We start from the raw sequence: 19,711 nt of genomic DNA, 5'->3' as shown, positions 1-19,711 counted from the left end.
GAGGGAGTCCGGCCCTGCGGCCGCGGCAATAAACCCGTGCGGGGGCAGTGAGGGGCACGCAGCCCCTGACTCGCGTTCCGCGCCCGAGGGTTGGGGGTCGCAGCGAGGGAGTCCGGCCCTGCGGCCGCGGCAATAAACCCGTGCGGGGGCAGTGAGGGGCACGCAGCCCCTGACTCGCGTTCCGCGCCCGAGGGTTGGGGGTCGCAGCTTGCTGGGGGCTTAGGCCGTGGCGATCGGCTAGGCAGTGCCGACAGACGGGCTCGTTTGACTTTGCGGTTCCGTTTTGTTGCTGTGCTGCTTCGGTGTCTCGGTTCGAAACGCAAATAGCCTTGCAAATATAAAAGAAAGTTTGCTTTTCCCAGAAGGAAGTGCAGTATGTATGGCATTGTCATTCACTCAGCTGGCTGGTAATACATGGATACACAGACTCTGTTGTCTGGCCCATAAATAACCTGATGTTTTCGGGGCTTTCTCATAGCAATTTATGGAATGTCTAATAATGGTTAAAGCTGTTTGAGGGACCCAAATCTTCCATCCTCTTGTTTTTCAAATTTACCTTATTTGTTGTTGCATAGCGTAAGGGGCTGGTTCTCTGTTCCTCTTGTGTAACTAACTTGTAAGAGCAGAGGATATGGTCAGAATTGCACTTACCTTGTGCAGAAGGTGAAAGGACAAACAACAGGAAGAAACAAATTTTCACAGTGCTGCAGCCCATAACATGTATGAATAGTATCTCAGATTTGTTTTCTTCAAAAGAAGGAATAGACAGGAAATGTGGGAACGCTGTCATGCAGTTAAAACTGTGTATCTGTATGTTTGCTAATTTGGTATATTTTACTTTCTCTTTGTAGGAATGGAGGGGAAAAAACTGATTTCTGCAACAGACACACAGTATTCTAGTGTGCTCCTTCAGTCTCTGAATGAACAGCGTGGCCATGGACTCTTTTGTGATGTTACAGTCATCGTGGGGGACAGGAAATTTCGAGCTCACAGAAACATCCTTTCAGCCTCAAGCACTTATTTTCACCAGCTTTTCTCAGTGGCTGATCAAGTGGTTGAACTGAGCTTTGTAAGAGCAGAAATTTTTGCAGAAATCCTTAACTATATTTACAGTTCCAAAATCATCAGCGTTCGCTCTGATTTACTCGATGAACTGATCAAGTCAGGGCAGCAATTGGGTGTCAAATTCATTGCTCATCTGGGCATACCTCCACCCGAAGGCAAAGGTGTTGTCAGTGAGGACAAAGATGATGCTTCAGGAGCTTCACCTTCTGGCCCGGGACAGAGGGATGCTGAAACACAAGTCCCTGTGATAAGGCCAGAGAGTCAAGAGGCAGCAGATGGGATGCCAGTTATAACTCAATCGTTCTCCCTGCATGGCATAGAGTATGAGACTACAAAAATTACAGTGAGCGACTCAGATGATGAGGATGATGATATAATTTTTTGTTCTGAGATTGTCCCTCCAAAAGAATGTGCTAAAGATATAAATGCTGTCAGCCAGAACCAGCCTTGCTCAAGTCCAGCTGGAGTTTCTGACCAAAGTTCCTGTGGCAGTGGTGGCTCTCCCCATTTGACGAGCACCACAGCAGCTCAAAACCTCACGTCTGCCAGTCAGCTAAACCCAAACCAACCACAATCTGGTGCTGAATCACTTGTCTCTGCAACACGGCAGCACATGACTCCTAATATCATTGTGCTAAACAAGCCTATGCTTAACTCCTCGCTTGGTGCCAGCTCCTTGCATCAAACACATGTGACCCCTACGATTGATTTACTTAAGGAGGACCAGCAGCCGTCTAATAATGCTGAAGTGGAACCCACTGTTGTTGATGATGAAGATGTTGTCGAAGATGATGTTGCTATCATTAGCTCCTCTAGTCCTGGTTCAGGCAGCAGCAGCTCTTTGGTTCAGCAACCTCCTGTTCCCAAGGCAGCAAGCACTGAAGGATCAGGTGTACAGAAAAAACAGCTTGTTACGTGTTCACAGGAGCCATCTGCTAAACCTGGAGAGTTTAAGATAAAAATCTCAGATGTCCTAAGTGAAAACAACAAGGAATTGAGTTCAGGTATAGCATCCAAGAATGTGGCAGACGGGCAGAAAATCATAACATTGGATACAGCAACTGAAATAGAAGGATTATCCACAGGCTACAAGGTTTATGCAAACATTGGTGAGGATACCTATGACATCGTCATCCCCGTGAAGGACAATGCCGAGGGAGGTGAAGCCAAGCCTGAAGAGACACCTAAACCATCTGGTGATGATTCTTCGAGCAGGAAGCGCATGAAATTAAAACACGATGACCACTACGAGCTCATCGTGGATGGCAGAGTGTACTACATCTGCATTGTGTGTAAGAGGTCGTACGCGTGTCTGACCAGCTTGAGGAGACATTTCAACATGCACTCCTGGGAGAAGAAGTATCAGTGTCGGTACTGCGACAAGGTTTTTCCTCTTGCCGAGTATCGTACCAAGCACGAACTTCAGCACACTGGGGAGAGGAGGTACCAGTGCTTGGCCTGTGGCAAATCTTTCATCAACTATCAAATCACAGCCTCCCACATAAGATCAGTGCATAGCCAAAACCCTTCCGGAGACACCAAGCTTTACCGCCTGCACCCCTGCAGGTCCCTGCGGATCAGACAGTACACGTACATTAGGAACCACTCCAGCAGTATCCCAGTAATAAATGAGGGTGGAATTGTTTATCGTGTTGGCTCAGGGAAGGATGGCACTGAAGGCACAACATCTAACCCTCCAGCCAAACAAATTACCTGGGATGACATTTTCGTTCCACAGGGAAATGAAGCAATTTTTAAACAAAATCCGTCAGAGGGAAGTACTGAATTTGAGTTTGTAATTCCAGAGTCTTACTGAAATGCATTAAGCGCTGGAGAAAGGACTCAGTGCAGAAATATTGCAGCTGTTTTAACAGAACTGTTAAAACTGCTGTAAAATCAAAGGTTAAATCAAAACAAGTTCACTTTTCTACCAAGTCATCAAACGGTAGCACGTAGATGGCTCATGTTAACTGCAAGTGATTTGTGGAAGCAATTCATCTGAAAATTTACTTGAATAGGGAACAAGACATTTCCAAGGAGCTGGCAGTGTTTTCTGGTATGTTAAATTTGCTCAAAACATAAGGATTTGTAGCTTGAAAAGGTACAGTTTCTTCTAAAGAGCTAGAAATATTTCTTCTGAAGTAACTGAGGTATTTCCTGTACCCATAGTTACTGTGTAAACCCTTTCTTTCATGTTAGCACTTAAGGCTGAATTCTGTTTAGATGTTAACAGAGAAAACAGTAAGACTTTTTCATCATAGTCTCTTGATTATGGAACCATTTAAATAATCCCACAACTCATATTTGTGAACAATGCATTGCTGCAAGGGGCCAAAATAACTGATGATCTACTACACTGGAGTAGTCTGTTTTTGAGCTAGCATCTTAGTTCTGCTTTTATAAACATTGTGAATCATCTGTCTTCATGCAAATAGTCTTGTCAATGAGACACTCAATTAGGGTTCACTTGAACAAACTTTACTTATACTTGGCTGTGTGGTGAGCAGAGTATTCAGTGTCTAGACTATTTTATTTTACTCTTTTTGCAATGGCAAAAAGCCCCCAAACTCACAAAGCTCAATTAGTGAAGCAGCTTAGAACCCTTAGGAAAGAGAGAATTTTACCTTCTTAAAGCTTGAGGAGTAAGGTCTGGCTTTCTTACTGCTGGAAAAAATGTCAGGAGTTAGTGTCATATAAAGTGCTGCTCCTTTTTTTGCTCTTCAAAGGCTTCAGTCTGGTATTTAGGACAAAGTAATAGTTAAGATAAGAGTAATACTTTCTTTTTTTTAGCTGAAGGTCTCTCAAAGCTATACAGTCATGTAAATGCTGTATTGGTCTAGCACTGAGACTGCTGAGGATCCTGTTTGGGTAGATCTTCAAGTGAAACCAGTGAAGCTTTCCCGCTGAATTTATAGGTTGTGGACTACATGAGGACTAAACCAACAATCAAAAAATACCCTTCATCCACCATAATCCAAAGTATTATTTCTCTGCAGTTGTCTAGTTGTTATCTGTTTTCAGGTTTGGGTTTATTATGTTGTCCTTTTATTCTCCTTGCAGTTGGTACATGCTAAAGCATTTAGAAGGTAAATCAGATGTCCAACTTGATTAGGAAATTGCAGATCTGAGAAAAACAAAGAGCTCTTTACTGGAGTCATAGTTTAGCACTTCAGAGATAGTGATTTGTTGAATTTTTGTAAATGGTAATATGAAACCTCAAGTTCTAGAGGTGACTGAGACTGTCGTGCGTAGTACTATAGTTATTGTAACCTTTCATTGCTTCAGTTGCAGTTTCAGGTTTTTCTTTCTTTTTCATGCTTTATGTAAGCATGATCCTATGACTTTCCACGTTAAGGATTTAGACATAGAGTATTCTAGACAGAAAGGCACTTGAATGGTAAATGGTTCAAACACAACTCAAGCTACTAAAAAGGATACCAGAAATCTGTGTGAGCAATGGTAGGAGAAGAGGAGCATTTGTTTACCTTATGCACGTAACGCTCAGCACTTCTCTTTTGTCAGCCAAGAACTCAACACACATGATTAGTTCCAGGTCATACTGCAGGCCCCCCTGGATATAGTGGGGCATGCTGTAAATGTTACAGGTGGGATGTTACCCGGGGTGGCATTGCAGCAGTCCAGCATGCTCCTCACGTGACGCAGTGTGGGCTGCCCACGTTGGCACAGCAGCTCTGCCGTGTGTGAGTCCCTCAACTTTGTGCAAGACAAATACAACATTATAGACGTGACACATCTGGAGTTAAGCATACATGGCAAAGTGTGCAACATTAAATGTAATGGCTATCAATATTTGCTGCTGATATATTTAAAAACTTAAATGAAACTGTGCCTATTAAAGGTCTCTTTTTAGAGGAAAACTGGAAAATTAGGGCTTTGTAACTATTTTTGCTAGAAGACTCGTGCTTGCATGTGTCTCAGGGTCTTCAGTTTTCCTTGGAAGTGATTTTTAATACCCAAAGTCCAGAGGTCATGTAAAGCATTATTTTAATTTCACTTCCAGTAAAATTATTTCATTATTTTGGTTTGAAAACATGTCAAATCCATTCTTTTAAAACTTTCTATGGGACCATGAGCTTTTATATTTAGATTTCTGGCTATTGCACTTATATTTGTGTTTTTGTTTGTTTTTGTAAGCATTTAGCTTCCAGTTTAACTTAATGAAAAAAAATTGTGTAAATATTAAGAAATTGGCTTTGGGGTAACGAAATAAAAAGATTGAATCTGACAGAGGATTTATATAGAAACTAAAAATTGCAACAGAGTGTGGTAGCAAACCTCACAGACATTTATATGCATATAAAAACATTAACTGCAGAATATGGTAATGGTGGCTGCATCCTCTCGGTCTGGTTTCTTTGGAGATTCATCACATTCCACTGTGTGAACTAAACAAATATTGGGCTACCAGTTGACTGCATATTTATTTTGTACTGTTAAGGCATGCAGCTTATAAAGTGATGCAGAAGCTGACAACTATATACATTGAACTCCTGAGTTCTACAGCTATTGCCTAGGAAATCTTCTGTGTGAAGCATTTCCTGGGTTTCCCAGGTCTGTAATGTATATAGTTGTACAGTCTTTCCTTATCATACTTTTAAAAATTGTGTTCTACTTTTCATTAATCAACACCTGATATTAGTTCTTAGAGCTTTCTATGGCAAAAATAAAAAAGTTTAATTCTAAAGATGAGTGTAGCATGTTTCTTTTTAACTGCAACTCAACAGTCTCACATGTTTGATTACCAACTGTTTGCAGCTTCCTTTTCCAGGTGTTTGGGGATAGCAGGGAACTCACCACAGGAAGGGATGAGGGCAAGGAATGGTGGTTTTATTGGGGCTTTAGTTTTGTTTGTTTTGTTGCTGTTTGTTTGTTTCTACTGAACATTTTCTAAGAAAGCAAATTAGCTGAACATGTCCAGTGTGTGTTGTGAGCCGAGTACTGCAATGGACACGACAGACACATCCTCTCAGAACAGGCAGAGCTCCTTTGGAACACTGACCAACTGCTGCTGTCATGCAAATGAGCTCCAAATCAAGAACATCCACAGTGTCCAGTAAAACATATACAGTGACCAGTAGTGCAGTGCATTTCAGCTCAGTCGTGGTTTGAGCGCTTCTTCTTACCAGTCTGCTGACTGGTTATGGTTCATAAGAGTTCAATTGCTGGTGACCTGTGGCTAACATAGACATAATAATTCACTTTGTGTGGACTTCTTATTACAGGTAAGGAATGCAATTTAATAAGTAACACATCAAATGATGGTTTAGGTGCCTTTATCTCCTTGGCATGAGGCTTCCACCTAGCTCTGTTCTCCTCAAGGAGCAGCTGTCATCATCAGGACAGAATTAGGCCCAAAATAGTATAGTAAACATGAAAGTAAGAAAAAGAGACACCACTGCTGGATTATTTGTGCTTTAGCAGTCATGACTTTACAGTGCTCAAGGTCAGGGCATCATGTTACGTGGGTAGAACTGCAGAATTATGAAGTGTGGGGACACTGGGCCTTTCAAAAACAGAATTTACAAAAAGGTGTCATTGGCTAATTCTGGTAGAAACACATTTCCAACACAGCCAATGGAGGTGGGTTTTTTTGCTTTGATTTGTTTTTCATGCACAATTCCATTATACTGGAATTTCTCCACTAACACTAAAGATGCTGTAAAACGGGAAAGCTGCTCAAATGTAAAATGCAATTTGTAAATGTTTACAAAAGTCACACAATTTTATTTAACTTTGGTAAAGTAATAAAAGGGTACATATGAGTCACAAACTTGACATTCTCTTAAGAAATGACGGATACAGTGCAGAATGTTGCAGTTACACTAAACGCTTAGTTTTACTCAAGCAGAAGGAAACAGGTAATTCAACAGAAAATCCCACCAGTAATCTCTAAGTGTGAAAATGGACTTGTCCTTTTATAGTGAATTTAAAGCAGCAATGTAATTTTTGCTAAAATATTCCTTAGGAAAAAAAAGAGAATTTGGATAATTTCCTAAGTCTGATGTTTTTCAACTCAACACAATCATTTCCTAATTGTTTCTCTGCCACTAGGTTATGTTCCCCTCAAGAGTTTCAGTCCTGTCCTGTGGTGTCACCTAGTCCTTGTAGCCCTATTTGGTTGACAGGCACAAATGGTAGAGCATTTGTCAGAAATGGGACAGGACTGTTAGCTTTTACTCCAAAGATACAGCAATAAAATATTTTCTGATACTAAATTACTGTGCCCTGATTCTAGTTTTGTGAGGAGTTCTATTAAGAGAAGTACTGTCTGTTTTGAAATTGCCCATGATGTCTTTATCAAGACTTATTCAGTAAAATGTAATATAAAATGGAGGATGCCCTAGTATACAAATTTATGTCCAGTAGACAAATTTATAGGAGCTGCACTTCAACAACCTATAGTAAAACAAAATATCACCAGGATATGCTCTGCATACACTACTGCTTTAAATCCCATGAGCTGTATTCCTTTCTCCAGCTGTTTATTTTCCCTTCTTACTGGAGAAAAGTTACACTTGCTTCTGGATAAACAGTGTCATCCTTTAACGTACTGATATACTGATTAGTATTTGACAGTGGAAATGATAAGGTTAACACACAGTCTAGCCTAAAGGCTTTGCAAATGCATAGGATTAAAAACAGCATTATAAAGTGTGGGTGTACTTGGAAAAGTGAGATCAGAGACTGCAGTATTTGTTTTCCATGTTGACAGTGTTTTAATTTATTTTAATTTTTATTCTTAGATTAAAAGTAGATGCCACAGTTTAAAATCCAACTGGATTTTCCCCCACCCCCCTAGCACGTATTCCACTTTTAGATTCTGAAAGCCAGATGTAACTTTTAGGTAACCTTTTGTCTGCATCAGTTGAAAGTAAAGACAGAACTGAGGATTAGGGTCAACCAACTGACGCCAAGGAAATGAAATCTTTAGGAAACAAGGAGTAAAATGGCAATACCTTATTTTTATCCCCAAGGTAAGCAGTGGAGAACGCTCAGGTTGAGCAGCTCAGATTTCAGTCCTCTGAAATCACTTGCTGGAGTAGAACCACACTTTACAGGTCAGTGTGTCACATATCAAAGCTGACCTTCTTTTGTTATGCAGGATGCATGCAAAATCTGCTGGAATCTAGATCAATCAGCACAGTCATCAGCTGAAGATTAAATGAAAGTCACAACAATAATTGCAAATTCCTGTTTCATTCTATATTACAGGGTGCTGAATTTTATCCATGTGAGACTTACACCTTGGAGAACTAGTAGTGGATATCCCTTATGTGCAGCCCGTAACACAGCTACTAAACCAGTGCTTATTCAGGGTGCCGATTCAGTCCACTAGAAAGTTAAAAGTACAAGCTTAAAAAAAATTCCCAACCAAACAGAAGGGAAATAAATAAATAAATAATGTTATCACTGCACTGTTTCAGTGACTTGTGGACAGTTCCTGATGCTCTTTATAAGAATACAAGGAAGATTTAGGCAATGCAACCACCCAAACTGTTTGACTTCAGCATTACTTACTCAGAATTCAGAGAGACGACTCCTTTTCACCTTCTATCTTAAGAAGCATCCTGAAATAAAACCAGCTTGCCTATTAAAGCTTTTCCCTCCTCAAAAATGCAATATTCCAATTGTTTTGCTACACGTACATGAGACTATCCTGTGGTGTTATCCCTCTTCAATAGTGTTAAAGTTTGAGACATTGTCACAGTTCTCCCCAAGATTTTTCTAGTGTGCAGGCTGTAACCAACAAGTGATGTGAGCTAGATTCTGTGCTCCCCCTCCCCAAAGCCCAGCAACTGCAGCCAAAAGGCCAAACAAAACAAGCATTGAGTCGCTCTGCCAGCAAGCAACTTCACCTTAAACACACTGATAGTGTCCAGTAGCTATGGATCTTGGCTACCCTTACTTCAGCTTGGCATAAGATGGAGTAAGGCAGACCAGAATCTATTATCTGTGTTGGATCACTTCATTAAAAATCAAGGACTACATGAACCAAAGAGGTTGGAATTTAGGTCACCTGCTACTCACCAACACTGCAAAACCTCAGCAGTCTGTGCCCTTCCTCACCAGCCATCACTAAACTCCTGAAATAAGTCTGGCAAGAAACAACTGTCCAATCTAGATCTGTATTTGCAATTATCTTCTGCATCTATCCCCCTGCTCCCTCCCACAGTAAAATGTAAATACAAAATGTTCACAATTGTTTCAATGGCAAATGCTTTTTTCTTCTTTCCCACATTCTTTACGGTGTGTAAGGTGGTGGTTTTTCGAAAGGTGGAAAATACGGCGGTGAGTAACGAGGAGGTGCATTAGAGGCCCACATATAGCTGGGAGATGGAGACAAGGACTGCGGGTCATCAGACAGGCCAGAAGGAGTGGAGGCTGGAAACACGCTGGAGTGCTGTGGGGGACAGCAAGAAGGCTGTAATGTAACCATACTGCAATGTAAAGCACCCTGGCAAAGTGATCCTTGAGTATCGAGCAGTACTACATTAACATTTCAAGGTTCACCTCTGCGAAACATCTACCTGCAAATAATTCAAGTAACTCGTTGCATTCAAGGCAGGCACAGCCTGTAATGAGCAGTTCTGCATAATGAGGCTGCGTAGACACAAAACTGAAGATGGCATTTAAGAGAAAAATTATTTCTCATCACTTCTGTGGGTTTGCTGCATCTCACAAAGGCTGGAAAATTGGGAACTGGTGAGTCGCTCTCAAATCTTGGGTTTCACACATCACAGTAGCAACAACAAACAGGCTGCAGATAATTTCTTTTTACACTACTTTTTCTCTTCATCACAAATTAACCTCCCCAAATTAATGATAACAAAATCACTCCTTCCTTCAGTAAGTAAAACAATTGAAAAGATGGAGAAACAAAATCTGTACATGCCAGAAGATCAATTTCTGCTCTCCAAAATACCTTTGTTGTCAAAAATAGCTAAGGTCTAAAGCCTCAGGTCATACAGCATCGACACTGCCAGAAAGCTGCACACAGGCTGTGTTCTGTCCAGAAACAGGCAGAGAAATACAGCTACTTCCATTTGCTCCTGTGCTGGTTTTGGCTGGGAAGGAGTTAACATTCTTCATAGCAGCTGGTATTGGGGCTGTGGTTCGGGTTTGTGCTGGAAACTCTGCTGATAACAGAGGGATGTTTTCCTTATCTCTGAGCAGTGCTTACACAGAGCCAAGACCTTTTCTGCTCCTCACCCCACTAGGGAGGAGGCTGGGGGTGCACAGGGAGTTGGGAAGGGACACAGCCAGGACAACTGACCCAGGGGATATCCCAGACCATAATGTCTCATGCTCAGCATATAAAACTGAGGGAGGAGGAAGAAGGGAGGGACATTTGGAGTGATGGTGTTTGTCTTCCCAAGTCACTGGTTAGGAGCTTTGCTGTCCTGGGGATGCTGAACATCTGCCCTTGGGAAATGGGGAATGAATTCCTTGCACGTGACCTTTGCTTTCCCTATTAAACTGTCTTGATATCAACCCAGGAGTTTTCGCACTTTTACTGTTTTGATTCATTCCCCCATCCCACCGTGGGGGAGTGAACATGTGGCTCCATGGGGCCCAGTTTTGGGGTTAAACCACGACAACTCCTCTAGCCACTAATTCACTGTGTTTTTGTCCCAGTCATGCTGCACCTGTGCTGCTGTTGGTCATGTGGCCCACCTGAACAGGCCACCTGCAGAATGAACAGTGTTTGGTGGTGCACGGCCATGCCAAGGATTTGCACTGTGCTGCCAGGGTCATGGGAGTGCCCATGGGCACTAATTCATCTTGTGACTGGGCGTGAAAGGTACCACTCACCCGCACTCTCCTCTCAGGGTCAAGTGTGGCTCATGGCCTGCAGAAGTCAAAACTCTGCAGGGATGACTTTCTCACCCACTTGTCCCCAACCAAGCACACCGTGAGTGAGGAGTAAGATATTGGCACTGCTTCCACCAGGGCCTTTTCCTCCTGCCCAGTTGCTATCATGGCCCACTGGAAAGATTTGCTGCCTCTCTCACCACTGGAAAGGTGTGGAGTGGAGGTGGAGGGAGTGTCATTAGCCATGGCACAAGCAGTGGCTGCTGCAACACTCTCCTGCTCGTGCTCCTCCAAAAACCAGAGAGCTGGGTCTGCAGTTCTGGAGTTGTGTGAGAAAGCCAGGCTCTTGCAGGGGCCCAGGCTTCCTTAGAAATTCTGGACTGTTGGGTTTTGGTTTTTTGTGAAAGATGTGTGGAGTGCGTGGGAAGCACACTTGTAGCAGAGGGAGTGCAGACTTTGAAAGGGATTTGAGAGACAAGGCTGGACTTGCTCCGTGTGCTGGAGGATGTCAGGGAAGAAGGTGTCAGCATGGTACAGTCACTGCTCAGAGCAAGGTAGGGCTCTAGGCAAGAGAGTCTCCACAGCTAGAGGCTCAGCTAATGGTCTCATGCAGGCCCTCAAGTTCCCTGGAGGATAAGCAAGGGTCAGGCTTGGAATTGCAATTGAAAGAGAAGTTTAGATTACCTCGATTTATGCCCAGCTTTTGTGCTGGCTCCTAAGCCAACACCTATGCTCACAGCAGTGAAACACAGACTTTGATCTGTCTGTCTGAGCTGTAAGACTTAGCAGAGTTCAGCAGTGCTTCCAGCTGAAAAGCAGGGAATCCACCCATGCTGAGCTCTCTGCAGGCACTGGGGTTCCTGCACTGACAAACCCTGAGTCACGCAGTGTATAGAACTACAGGGACTTTGCAGCAGAGATTGGTTTGGCATGCACTGATGTTGGCATTTTTGGAACTGCAAGAAGTCATACAACACCAGTGACTGTCCCAGGTAGCATTAATCTCAAAAGTGAGTCACAAATCTGTATAAATAAGTCCTCGAAATTCTGATCTAAGTGTTCAAGTGTTTGTTGTCTAGTGGTACTAGCAGTAATACCAGAAAGATTTAGATACACTTTCCTCTAATGCATGGGGGAGGTGGTGGCTGTCACAGAGCACACTTCTTAGCTGATGTCCAAGATCTTAAGTTCTCATTAACAAAATAGAATCTCCAGCCCTGATGGTTGTAAGGAAAGCGTACGATGTGCCATGTTAGTATCTCCACTGTGGTGACAACCACATGATAGAAGAGCAGAGGAGGAAATGTCCTCATCTGCTTCAACAAGTGAAGTTGATGTTGACAGCAAGGTTCACGTGAAATCCCCATTTCCACCAACACAGCTCCACAGCTCAAAGTGGAAGGGATGCATTACATCTGAGGTGATGCTTGCAAGGACTATCTTTAGACCAGCTGAGGCATGTGGAAAAAAACAGAATAGCTTTTCATGCATCATGTGTCTTCAGGAGCTGATATAACTTGTTTCTAATAGCTCATCTGTTTCTCTCAGACACAACAGTTGGCCTAATAAAATCCAGCACCTGAACACCTGGCTTTGCCTCTGTCCTCAGAACACTGCAGTGCCAGAGGCAATGCCTATTTTTAATGTGGCCTCTACTAGTGAACAGTAAGCCAGGCAGGCAGCAGATTCTGTTGCCTTCACTTCAAGGACAGCTTTCAGCAAAACACTGTTGTAGTAAGAGTGAGCACTTCCAAGGACCAATGCCTAGTAGGAAAAGATTTAGTATTTTCTGCAGGAACAAGAATATTAAACTGTGTGAATGATGGGAGGACAGGCCTCCAGAGTCCTGCAGACTGGCTGGATTTAACCTTGCTGCTAAACAAAACAACATCCTGTAACATTCCCTACCTGAAAGTCATATGCAGAGTAGGGAGGCAGGTGAGGAGTGCTGTGGTAGTAGGTGTTGTAAGATGTCACTTGTGGCCTTGAGTAGTAGGACACCGTCGGGTGTGCATTTTCAACTGTACAGTTCAGCGTGGGGAGGGAAGGAGTCTGTTAAAACAAAAAGAAGAGAATCTGAGGCTGCTAACCAAGTCATGGAAAGCTGACAGCTGAATGAAAGCAGAAAAGATTTAAAAGAGCACTGTGTGTCTCTAGACCTCAACTGTGTTGAAATAGCAACTGGCAATCCGGTTCCCTCTCAGGCAGCAGCTAAGTCCTGAGGTCATTTCATTCCTGGGTCACTTATTGTTTCCTCTCAGATTCCACAGAAAGAGCTGGCAATAGCCCAGTGCCCCCCAGTACTCAAACAAAACAGATTTGCATCTTCATAAGTAGGAGAAATTCTGATTACTCTGTTATTCAGTGCATTTTGAGGTATTTCAGCTCCTCTTGTACTGCTGCTCACAGACACTTCTGTACATCTTTTTTTTTTTGCAGAGGTTTACAGGCTGTCTTGTGTGGATCAAATCTCAATGGGCTATGATGCACAGCTAGGAATATGTCTCCTGTTTTATTTGGGAAGATATTGGTGAGTCAAAGTTCAGAGCTCTGAAACAAGGCACTCAGTGCAGGGCTAAAGAAAAATGTAAGAAAAGTGTATAGCCAGGACAACAAATGCCCTTTTCTGTGTATCTCACTTTGTGTTGTTCTAAATGAGCCATAAGAGACTGAAAAACCCCAAATGGATCTGTTTCCCCACTGATTTGTGCTGTTCAGGACAAAACTGTATGGAAGGTAACAAACAGCCTGGTTAAGTGAGGGTATTTCAAAGCTCACATTGTTAGAATAGCAATTTTTTTTCCATTGTCTAAATTTGGTTTTGATTCCCAGTTCACCCTCTCAGTTCTGCACCATGAAGAAACTAGATGGAGAGTTTCAGCCTAACACAGCTGCTTAGACAGTCTGTAAAGCTCAGAACCCTACTACTACTACTGGAAAATCAATAATTCATGAGCAACCACTGCTTGTCCTTGTAGAATGTGAATGCTTTGAAAAGCAAGATCATTTTTTAAGAAGGAGCTTATTTTTATTCATCCTGGTATTGCCAACACCTGTGCAAAGGTTTCTTTTGAAAATACAATTCCCCAATTCTGTTCACCTTTTCTAACTGTGCTCAGATGGTGACACGAGATCAGAAAAATGATTCATTTCCACTTTCTCCTTACAGTTATTTCCTGCCCTTCTTTCCACCCTGATTGCAGTGATGCATAGATCATTTGCATTGAAATACTGATAGCTGTTCTTCCTATTATTTTTAAAAGACAATTTGCCTGACTTGTTTTCTTTAGTGCACAGAGAAATTGATACCATCTTACCATGTCTTTAAAGCCTCCAAGTATCGCTGCTGTAATGATCCCCAGGAACAGCCCCACTATGTTCAGAATCGTTGCTGACCAGAGCAAATGGTAAAGGTGGATGATGTCCTGGCAGCTGCTGACATCAATGTATTCATAGTAGCCTCCAGAAATCTCTACTCTGCTACATTAGGAAAAAAACCAACAATAATGATAAAAAAAGCACCACACACTGTAAAACCTAAGCACTTCTGCTGGACAGCAAAATGTATTTTGCAATTCATTGACAGCCTGGACCCTAGTACCTATGGAGTTGGGATAAACCCTGCCAGATCCCACACTTGTGCCATCCGAGATGTCCCTGCACAGTGACAGCAGAGGATGACTTGGTCTGTTCTGAAACAAACAAGCCCCGCAAATACCCAAATGAACTTGAGTCTGAATCTCCCCCTTATTTCTATCACCTGAAATCTCCACAGAGATCCTGAAGACTTGGACAAACCAGTCTTGGAATTATCCAGGGAAATCAGTGTGTGCCCTGAGGAGCAGCAGCTTTCCCCCAGGGCAGTGCTTGCTGCTCCTCACAGCCACAGAGCAGCTGGGTGGGATGGGCACAGGGCAGCACAGCTGGCTGCCTGGCACCACAGGGCTTGGCCCCAAAGTGCATCCAGCTCCATGCCCTCCTCCAGCTGCCTGTCCTTTGCAGCTCTACAATGGCCTCTGGCTGGAGCCCTGGCACCCTGGCAGGGAAAGGTCTTTCTGGCTCATGTATTGAAGCTTTTTCACACAGAAAAGAGATGGAGAAAACTCAGTAGAATCCAGTTAGGTCATTATTTTGGAAAAGGCAAAGCTGCTCCTGCAACATATGAGCTGGAGTCTTGCTGTGGGATTCTTCAGGAATGAATTCTCACTGATGGCTGGGATGGGGGACACAGGTTGACCTTCAGCATAGGTTACCAGATGTAGTGGGTTACAGCAAATTTCCCTGCAGAAAACCTATTGATCAGGGACAAACAATTATAAAGGGTTTGTGAATGACTTATCTCCCAGCTCACATATGGGGTTAGGCTCAAACTGCATGAGGGCTTTGAGGAAATGGGGAAGAACAGGTTTATATTTAAGGCTAAGAAGCAGGAGATCCAGGCAGCTCCCCAGCAGACTCCTCAAGGCCTGCAGGAACCTACCCCCTTTCACAAGAGCCACCCTCCTTCCCTCATTACTCAATTTTGACTTCTTCTTTTCCCTTTTTCCCATATTTCATTGTAGCAGGACACTGCAGGAGACATTGCAATGAGGAGATGAAGATTTCAAGCAGAAACAAGGCAGAGCATAACCACAGGTTACAAAACCCTGTGCATTAGCTGGCACGACCTCTGTGTAACCTGAGCACACACCGTGACTGCCTCTAACAATACAACCTGTGTGTGCTGTTTGCCAGCTCTCGTTCCTATGGAGATGTGTGAGAGCATAAATCTCCCACATTGTTCAGGTAAGTACAACATGTACTTATCAAGGGGAAGGGGCCCGTTCCCTGCTGCCACAGCCGGGGTTCCCAGCACCAGGAAGCATGCAAGATTGCTGTCCTTGTTTTGATTGTCTTTTTCCATAATTTCCATCCTTTACATATGCACCAACCATCCTTGAGTCTGTGCCTTTCTTACTGAGATTCTAAATGAAGCCAGCACCTCCTGAGTGCAGGACATTTGTGTGGTACTGTGTTGAAGAATGGCTAAGGGAACAGGGGCATAGCCCCAAGAGAACATTGTGTGAGCAAGGCCCTGTGGGAACTTTGAGCATATAACTATGAAGCAGGCCTCAAGAATTTAGCTTCTCAGCATAATGTTGCAAGCTCAAGGGCAGGCTATCCAGGAGAATAAAGAAGAATTATTCAGAGAATAAAGAAGAATTCTTCACAGCTGCAACCGCAAGCAGAAAAAGTATATAAATGTAAATTTTAGAGCTTAGGTAATACTCTTAGGCAATGCTAAAGGGATGAATAGGTGCATTTATTGTGTACTGTATAAAAGAAAAACTGAGCTAACAATAAAGCTGAATCTTGCTTTATCACTCACACTGAGTCGGTTGCTTGCCTCCCCGTGCGGAATACCCCCGACGGAACTGAGCAAAATTAAGATGGTAACAACTGGTATCTTGTACCAGAGATGGGGAAATGGGTCAGAGGCAGGACTCTGAACCAGCCTGACTGGGAAAAAAATAAAAACAAAAGAGAAGGAAATACAGAAAAGGTTTTCTATTCCAATCACTTCTCTGCAGCTAGTAAAAAGGGATCATGTTCTGTAAACAGCCAAAGGAAAATGTGAGCTTCACCCCTCTGCAGTGTCTCCCACAGACACAAAGTGCTACAGAGACCAGGGATCACACTTCCCAGCACGTGGAACCACCCACCCTCTCCCAACAGCAGCTTTTGATCTTCCTCTACCACAGTCAATGATTTAGGTGGGGGCCAGCCCAGCTAAGTACTGTGAGAAATGCTAAGCTTGAACCAGCCCTAGGCAAGAGCCAGTACTGAAAAAAAAATAAACCCATTTATTAATTGCTTGGTGACACACATTAGACACTCCACATGACAGAAGCAATGCATGCTGTAAATGAAGCTGGCTTAGGCACAGTAGCCAGATCTAGCTGGTGTGATGACTATGCAGTGGTTTTCGATTGGTAACCACTGTCTGAGTCATCACTGGACAGTGCTGGTTCACCTTCCAATCCCCTGTGACCATGAAAGGTATTCACTGGGCAGAGAGGACACTGGTTTTTATGAACACACAGATGACACCAGCCTGCAAACTCTCCTCCCTGTTAGCAGGGTAGGGAATAAAATGGTGACAAGGAATGAAGAACAGTGTCCCAGTTTCTACATCTTTAATCTTCTAAAACATAAAATACCCAATCCAGTGGAGAAGCAGTGCCAACAGAGAAGGAAGGTGTTAAGACAAGGGACACTCAATAGGGGAAAACCTGGGGAGGACACCAAGCATGAAAGTAATGGAAAACTCCTGTCCTCTGTATTTTTCCATCTGGGTTGGCCTGGAGCACGCTCACTCATAGCTGTGATAGCTTTGGTGTATTTCACACACTTCTTTACTTGGTTAGCTTTGTCTGAGACTCCTTGTGGCTAGCAGCCACAGCTTAAGAATCCTTCCCACAACAACTGTCATTAACCAATACTATCCTGGCCCTTCAGACTGTAGCAGGATGCTCTGCCTTGGAATGGGGTACAACAACTTGATACATGCCCTATTTGCAAAGTTATCCATGGTAAAAGGAGAAGGGGCTCATGCTGCTTTTGGTGCTGAAATGATGCTGAAACCAGTCAGACTCATCAATCCCAAAGTTAAACATCCTGAGGGTGAGATGAAGATATGGTAAAACTGGTAAAGGAACAAATAAACGATACTTCTGATAACTTATCTAAAGCTGCTGAGCTGACACAGCCTGGAGACATCTGACTGACTTCAATCACCTTACTACTATAAAAGCCCAGTCCCAAATTTTAAGGGTCGGGTCTTCTAACATACCTCTTCTTGGAGTGTATGTGTGAGGATTCCTCCCTTGAGTGGGGACACCCCTCAAGGCTACTCCTTGAGGCTGAACGAAAGAGATTTGCCCACAGTCATTGGTATGGGTGAGTAACATCAATCTCTACTTAATAATTGGTTTTGCTAACTTTAATACAATTGCTTTAATATTGCTTCAATATTGCTTTATAGTGCACTATATTATAATAGTTGTTATAGCTCCTATACTGTGTAGTAAATAATTCTGATTAAAACCTTTTTGTCTAATCATTCTCATAATAAATCATATATATCTATATGAATATATCTGGTTTGCCATCCTTAATCCCTGCGGGACAAAGTTGTGCAAAGGTTCAATTCCATCTGTATAATCCTTTAGACATAAACCATTGACAAAGTCTGGGGCTAAGACTGGATCCAGCCCCCACCAGGCTCCTCTCTGAGCAGGAGTTTAGAAAGCAAGGGGGTCCTTTCTGCACCTGGGACTCAATAGGAGAACTTCTCTCACAAACACTGTCTGAAGCTCCCACTCTGCCCACGACACAGACACCTGCAAGGCAGCATGACCTGCTTGCCCTTCCCATGGCCGGGAATGGTATCTTTAGCTTACTTCCCACAGTTGTACAGGTCACAGCAGAAGCAGGTGTTGGATTTTATTTTCTGTGTGCAGGGGGCACGGCGCTGTGGGTGGCAGATTGCCTGTGTGAATACAGAAAATAAAAGAAAAGCACATAAGGACACAATCTCCAAACATAGTTCCTCCTGATATTTGGCCTGCTCTGCATGTAGATTTTGCACTGATCTCCAGACTAGCCCCAGGCAGATCTTTCTTGTCTTATTTTGCTCCTACAAAGTACACAGTTACACTGGAGGAAATATGCACTAGACTAGAACAGAGCAGCATTTCCTTTCACCATGGGGAACTCGCAGACAAGCACATGCCTGCATAGGAAGGGGGTTTTGTAACCCTTACAAACAGCCAGGACGTTGCTGAACTAACATCCCTCACCACACTGCACCTCAGTGCAAAGAGCTGTTACAGTGCATAACTGACCAAACTGGTTCATTGTCTGCCCTTGGGCAGTAACACCCAAGCTCAAGTGGAAGGTTTTGACCTGAAAAGAGAGTGGACCCCACCAATGCCACTGGGTAGTACGTAACTTTGCAGCTCAAGCAGGCATTCCAATTTGGAATATAGTAGTTATTCAAAACCACTTGGGAACTTGTGAGGAAATCTCTGAGAGACTATCAGTGCACAGCAAAGGCAGACAAAGAAGTCCATACACACAGAGTATGTGGCAGGATCATCCATCCCCAAGAGGCTTTTCTTTGGAAAAGGCAATAACAGAGGCTGGTACATGTTGCTCATAGACACAGAAATTACTGCTGTCTGAACTCTTAACCCACCACCCTGCTCCTGTAATGAATGCATAGCTGAAGATCTAAAGAAACTGGTGTCTTTTCCTATCCCATATCCCTCCTCTCCAGCTACTCCTTCAGTAATGAGGCAGTACCAAGCACGGAGGAATTCACATCCCAAACCCTCCCAGCACCCTGCTCCCACCCCAGACCCAGCATCCCACCCCTCATCACTTTGCAGACCTCCAGGACACCAGAGCAGCAGCATGGCAGCAGGTTCCTCCACCTGCACCCTGAAGCCCCTTCATGGAGACAGCACAGCCAAACCTGCTCTCACCTCTGGTTGGCTTGTACTCGTGTAGTACTGACATCGCCCTGCATACAGTGGTCTCAGATCCTGCCGGAGAAAAAGCACCAGCCTTAGCATTGCAGCAAAACCAAAATCACCTAGAGGGTCTGGGAACCAGGCTTTAGAGAGACCCTGCTCACACCAGGACCTCACTACAGCGACCGCTCTGCAACATGCCACCCCAGCCCCCCACCCCAGCCCCCTGAGCTCTGGGTGATGTTTGACCCTGGTCCTTGGAGGCATGAATTTGTTACAGCAAGCACAGGAGGAAC

General features: G+C 43.6%; 2 protein-coding genes across 3 annotated transcripts in view; one reads left to right on the top strand and one right to left on the bottom strand.

Annotated features, from left to right (window-relative positions):
• Positions 1 to 844: 844 nt before the first annotated feature.
• On the top strand, positions 845 to 2,881 carry ZBTB33 (zinc finger and BTB domain containing 33). Its single transcript, XM_009075310.1, has one exon. It carries the CDS (start codon positions 854 to 856, stop codon positions 2,879 to 2,881), a length of 2,028 nt encoding a protein of 675 aa, XP_009073558.1. The 5' UTR covers positions 845 to 853.
• A 6,238-nt stretch (positions 2,882 to 9,119) lies between these two features.
• The window catches only part of TMEM255A (transmembrane protein 255A), a 27,039-nt gene continuing 16,447 nt past the window's right edge, over positions 9,120 to 19,711 (bottom strand). Inside the window, exons 5-9 of one of the 2 annotated variants that reach the window (XM_009075308.1) lie at positions 19,428 to 19,487; positions 18,342 to 18,430; positions 14,217 to 14,379; positions 12,808 to 12,951; positions 9,120 to 9,487 (exon numbers count right to left, since the gene is read on the bottom strand). In XM_009075308.1, the coding sequence (XP_009073556.1) occupies positions 9,329 to 9,487; positions 12,808 to 12,951; positions 14,217 to 14,379; positions 18,342 to 18,430; positions 19,428 to 19,487 (615 nt within the window). In that variant the 3' untranslated portion in view covers positions 9,120 to 9,328. Of the gene's footprint in view, positions 9,488 to 12,807; positions 12,952 to 13,999; positions 14,009 to 14,216; positions 14,380 to 18,341; positions 18,431 to 19,427; positions 19,488 to 19,711 lie in introns of both variants that reach the window. The other variant, XM_009075309.1, reaches the window with a different exon arrangement.

This window comes from Acanthisitta chloris, unplaced genomic scaffold (genome assembly GCF_000695815.1).
Source record: "Acanthisitta chloris isolate BGI_N310 unplaced genomic scaffold, ASM69581v1 scaffold14115, whole genome shotgun sequence".
In the NCBI taxonomy this organism is placed as follows: domain Eukaryota; kingdom Metazoa; phylum Chordata; class Aves; order Passeriformes; family Acanthisittidae; genus Acanthisitta; species Acanthisitta chloris.
Note: the sequence above shows the minus strand (reverse complement) of the source record. Positions and strands in the feature narration are given on the sequence as shown.

What these genes read in the sequence shown, in the direction of transcription:
- ZBTB33 (XM_009075310.1), top strand. Translation starts at nt 854, where the DNA reads ATGGAGGGGAAAAAACTGATTTCTGCAACAGACACACAGTATTCTAGT.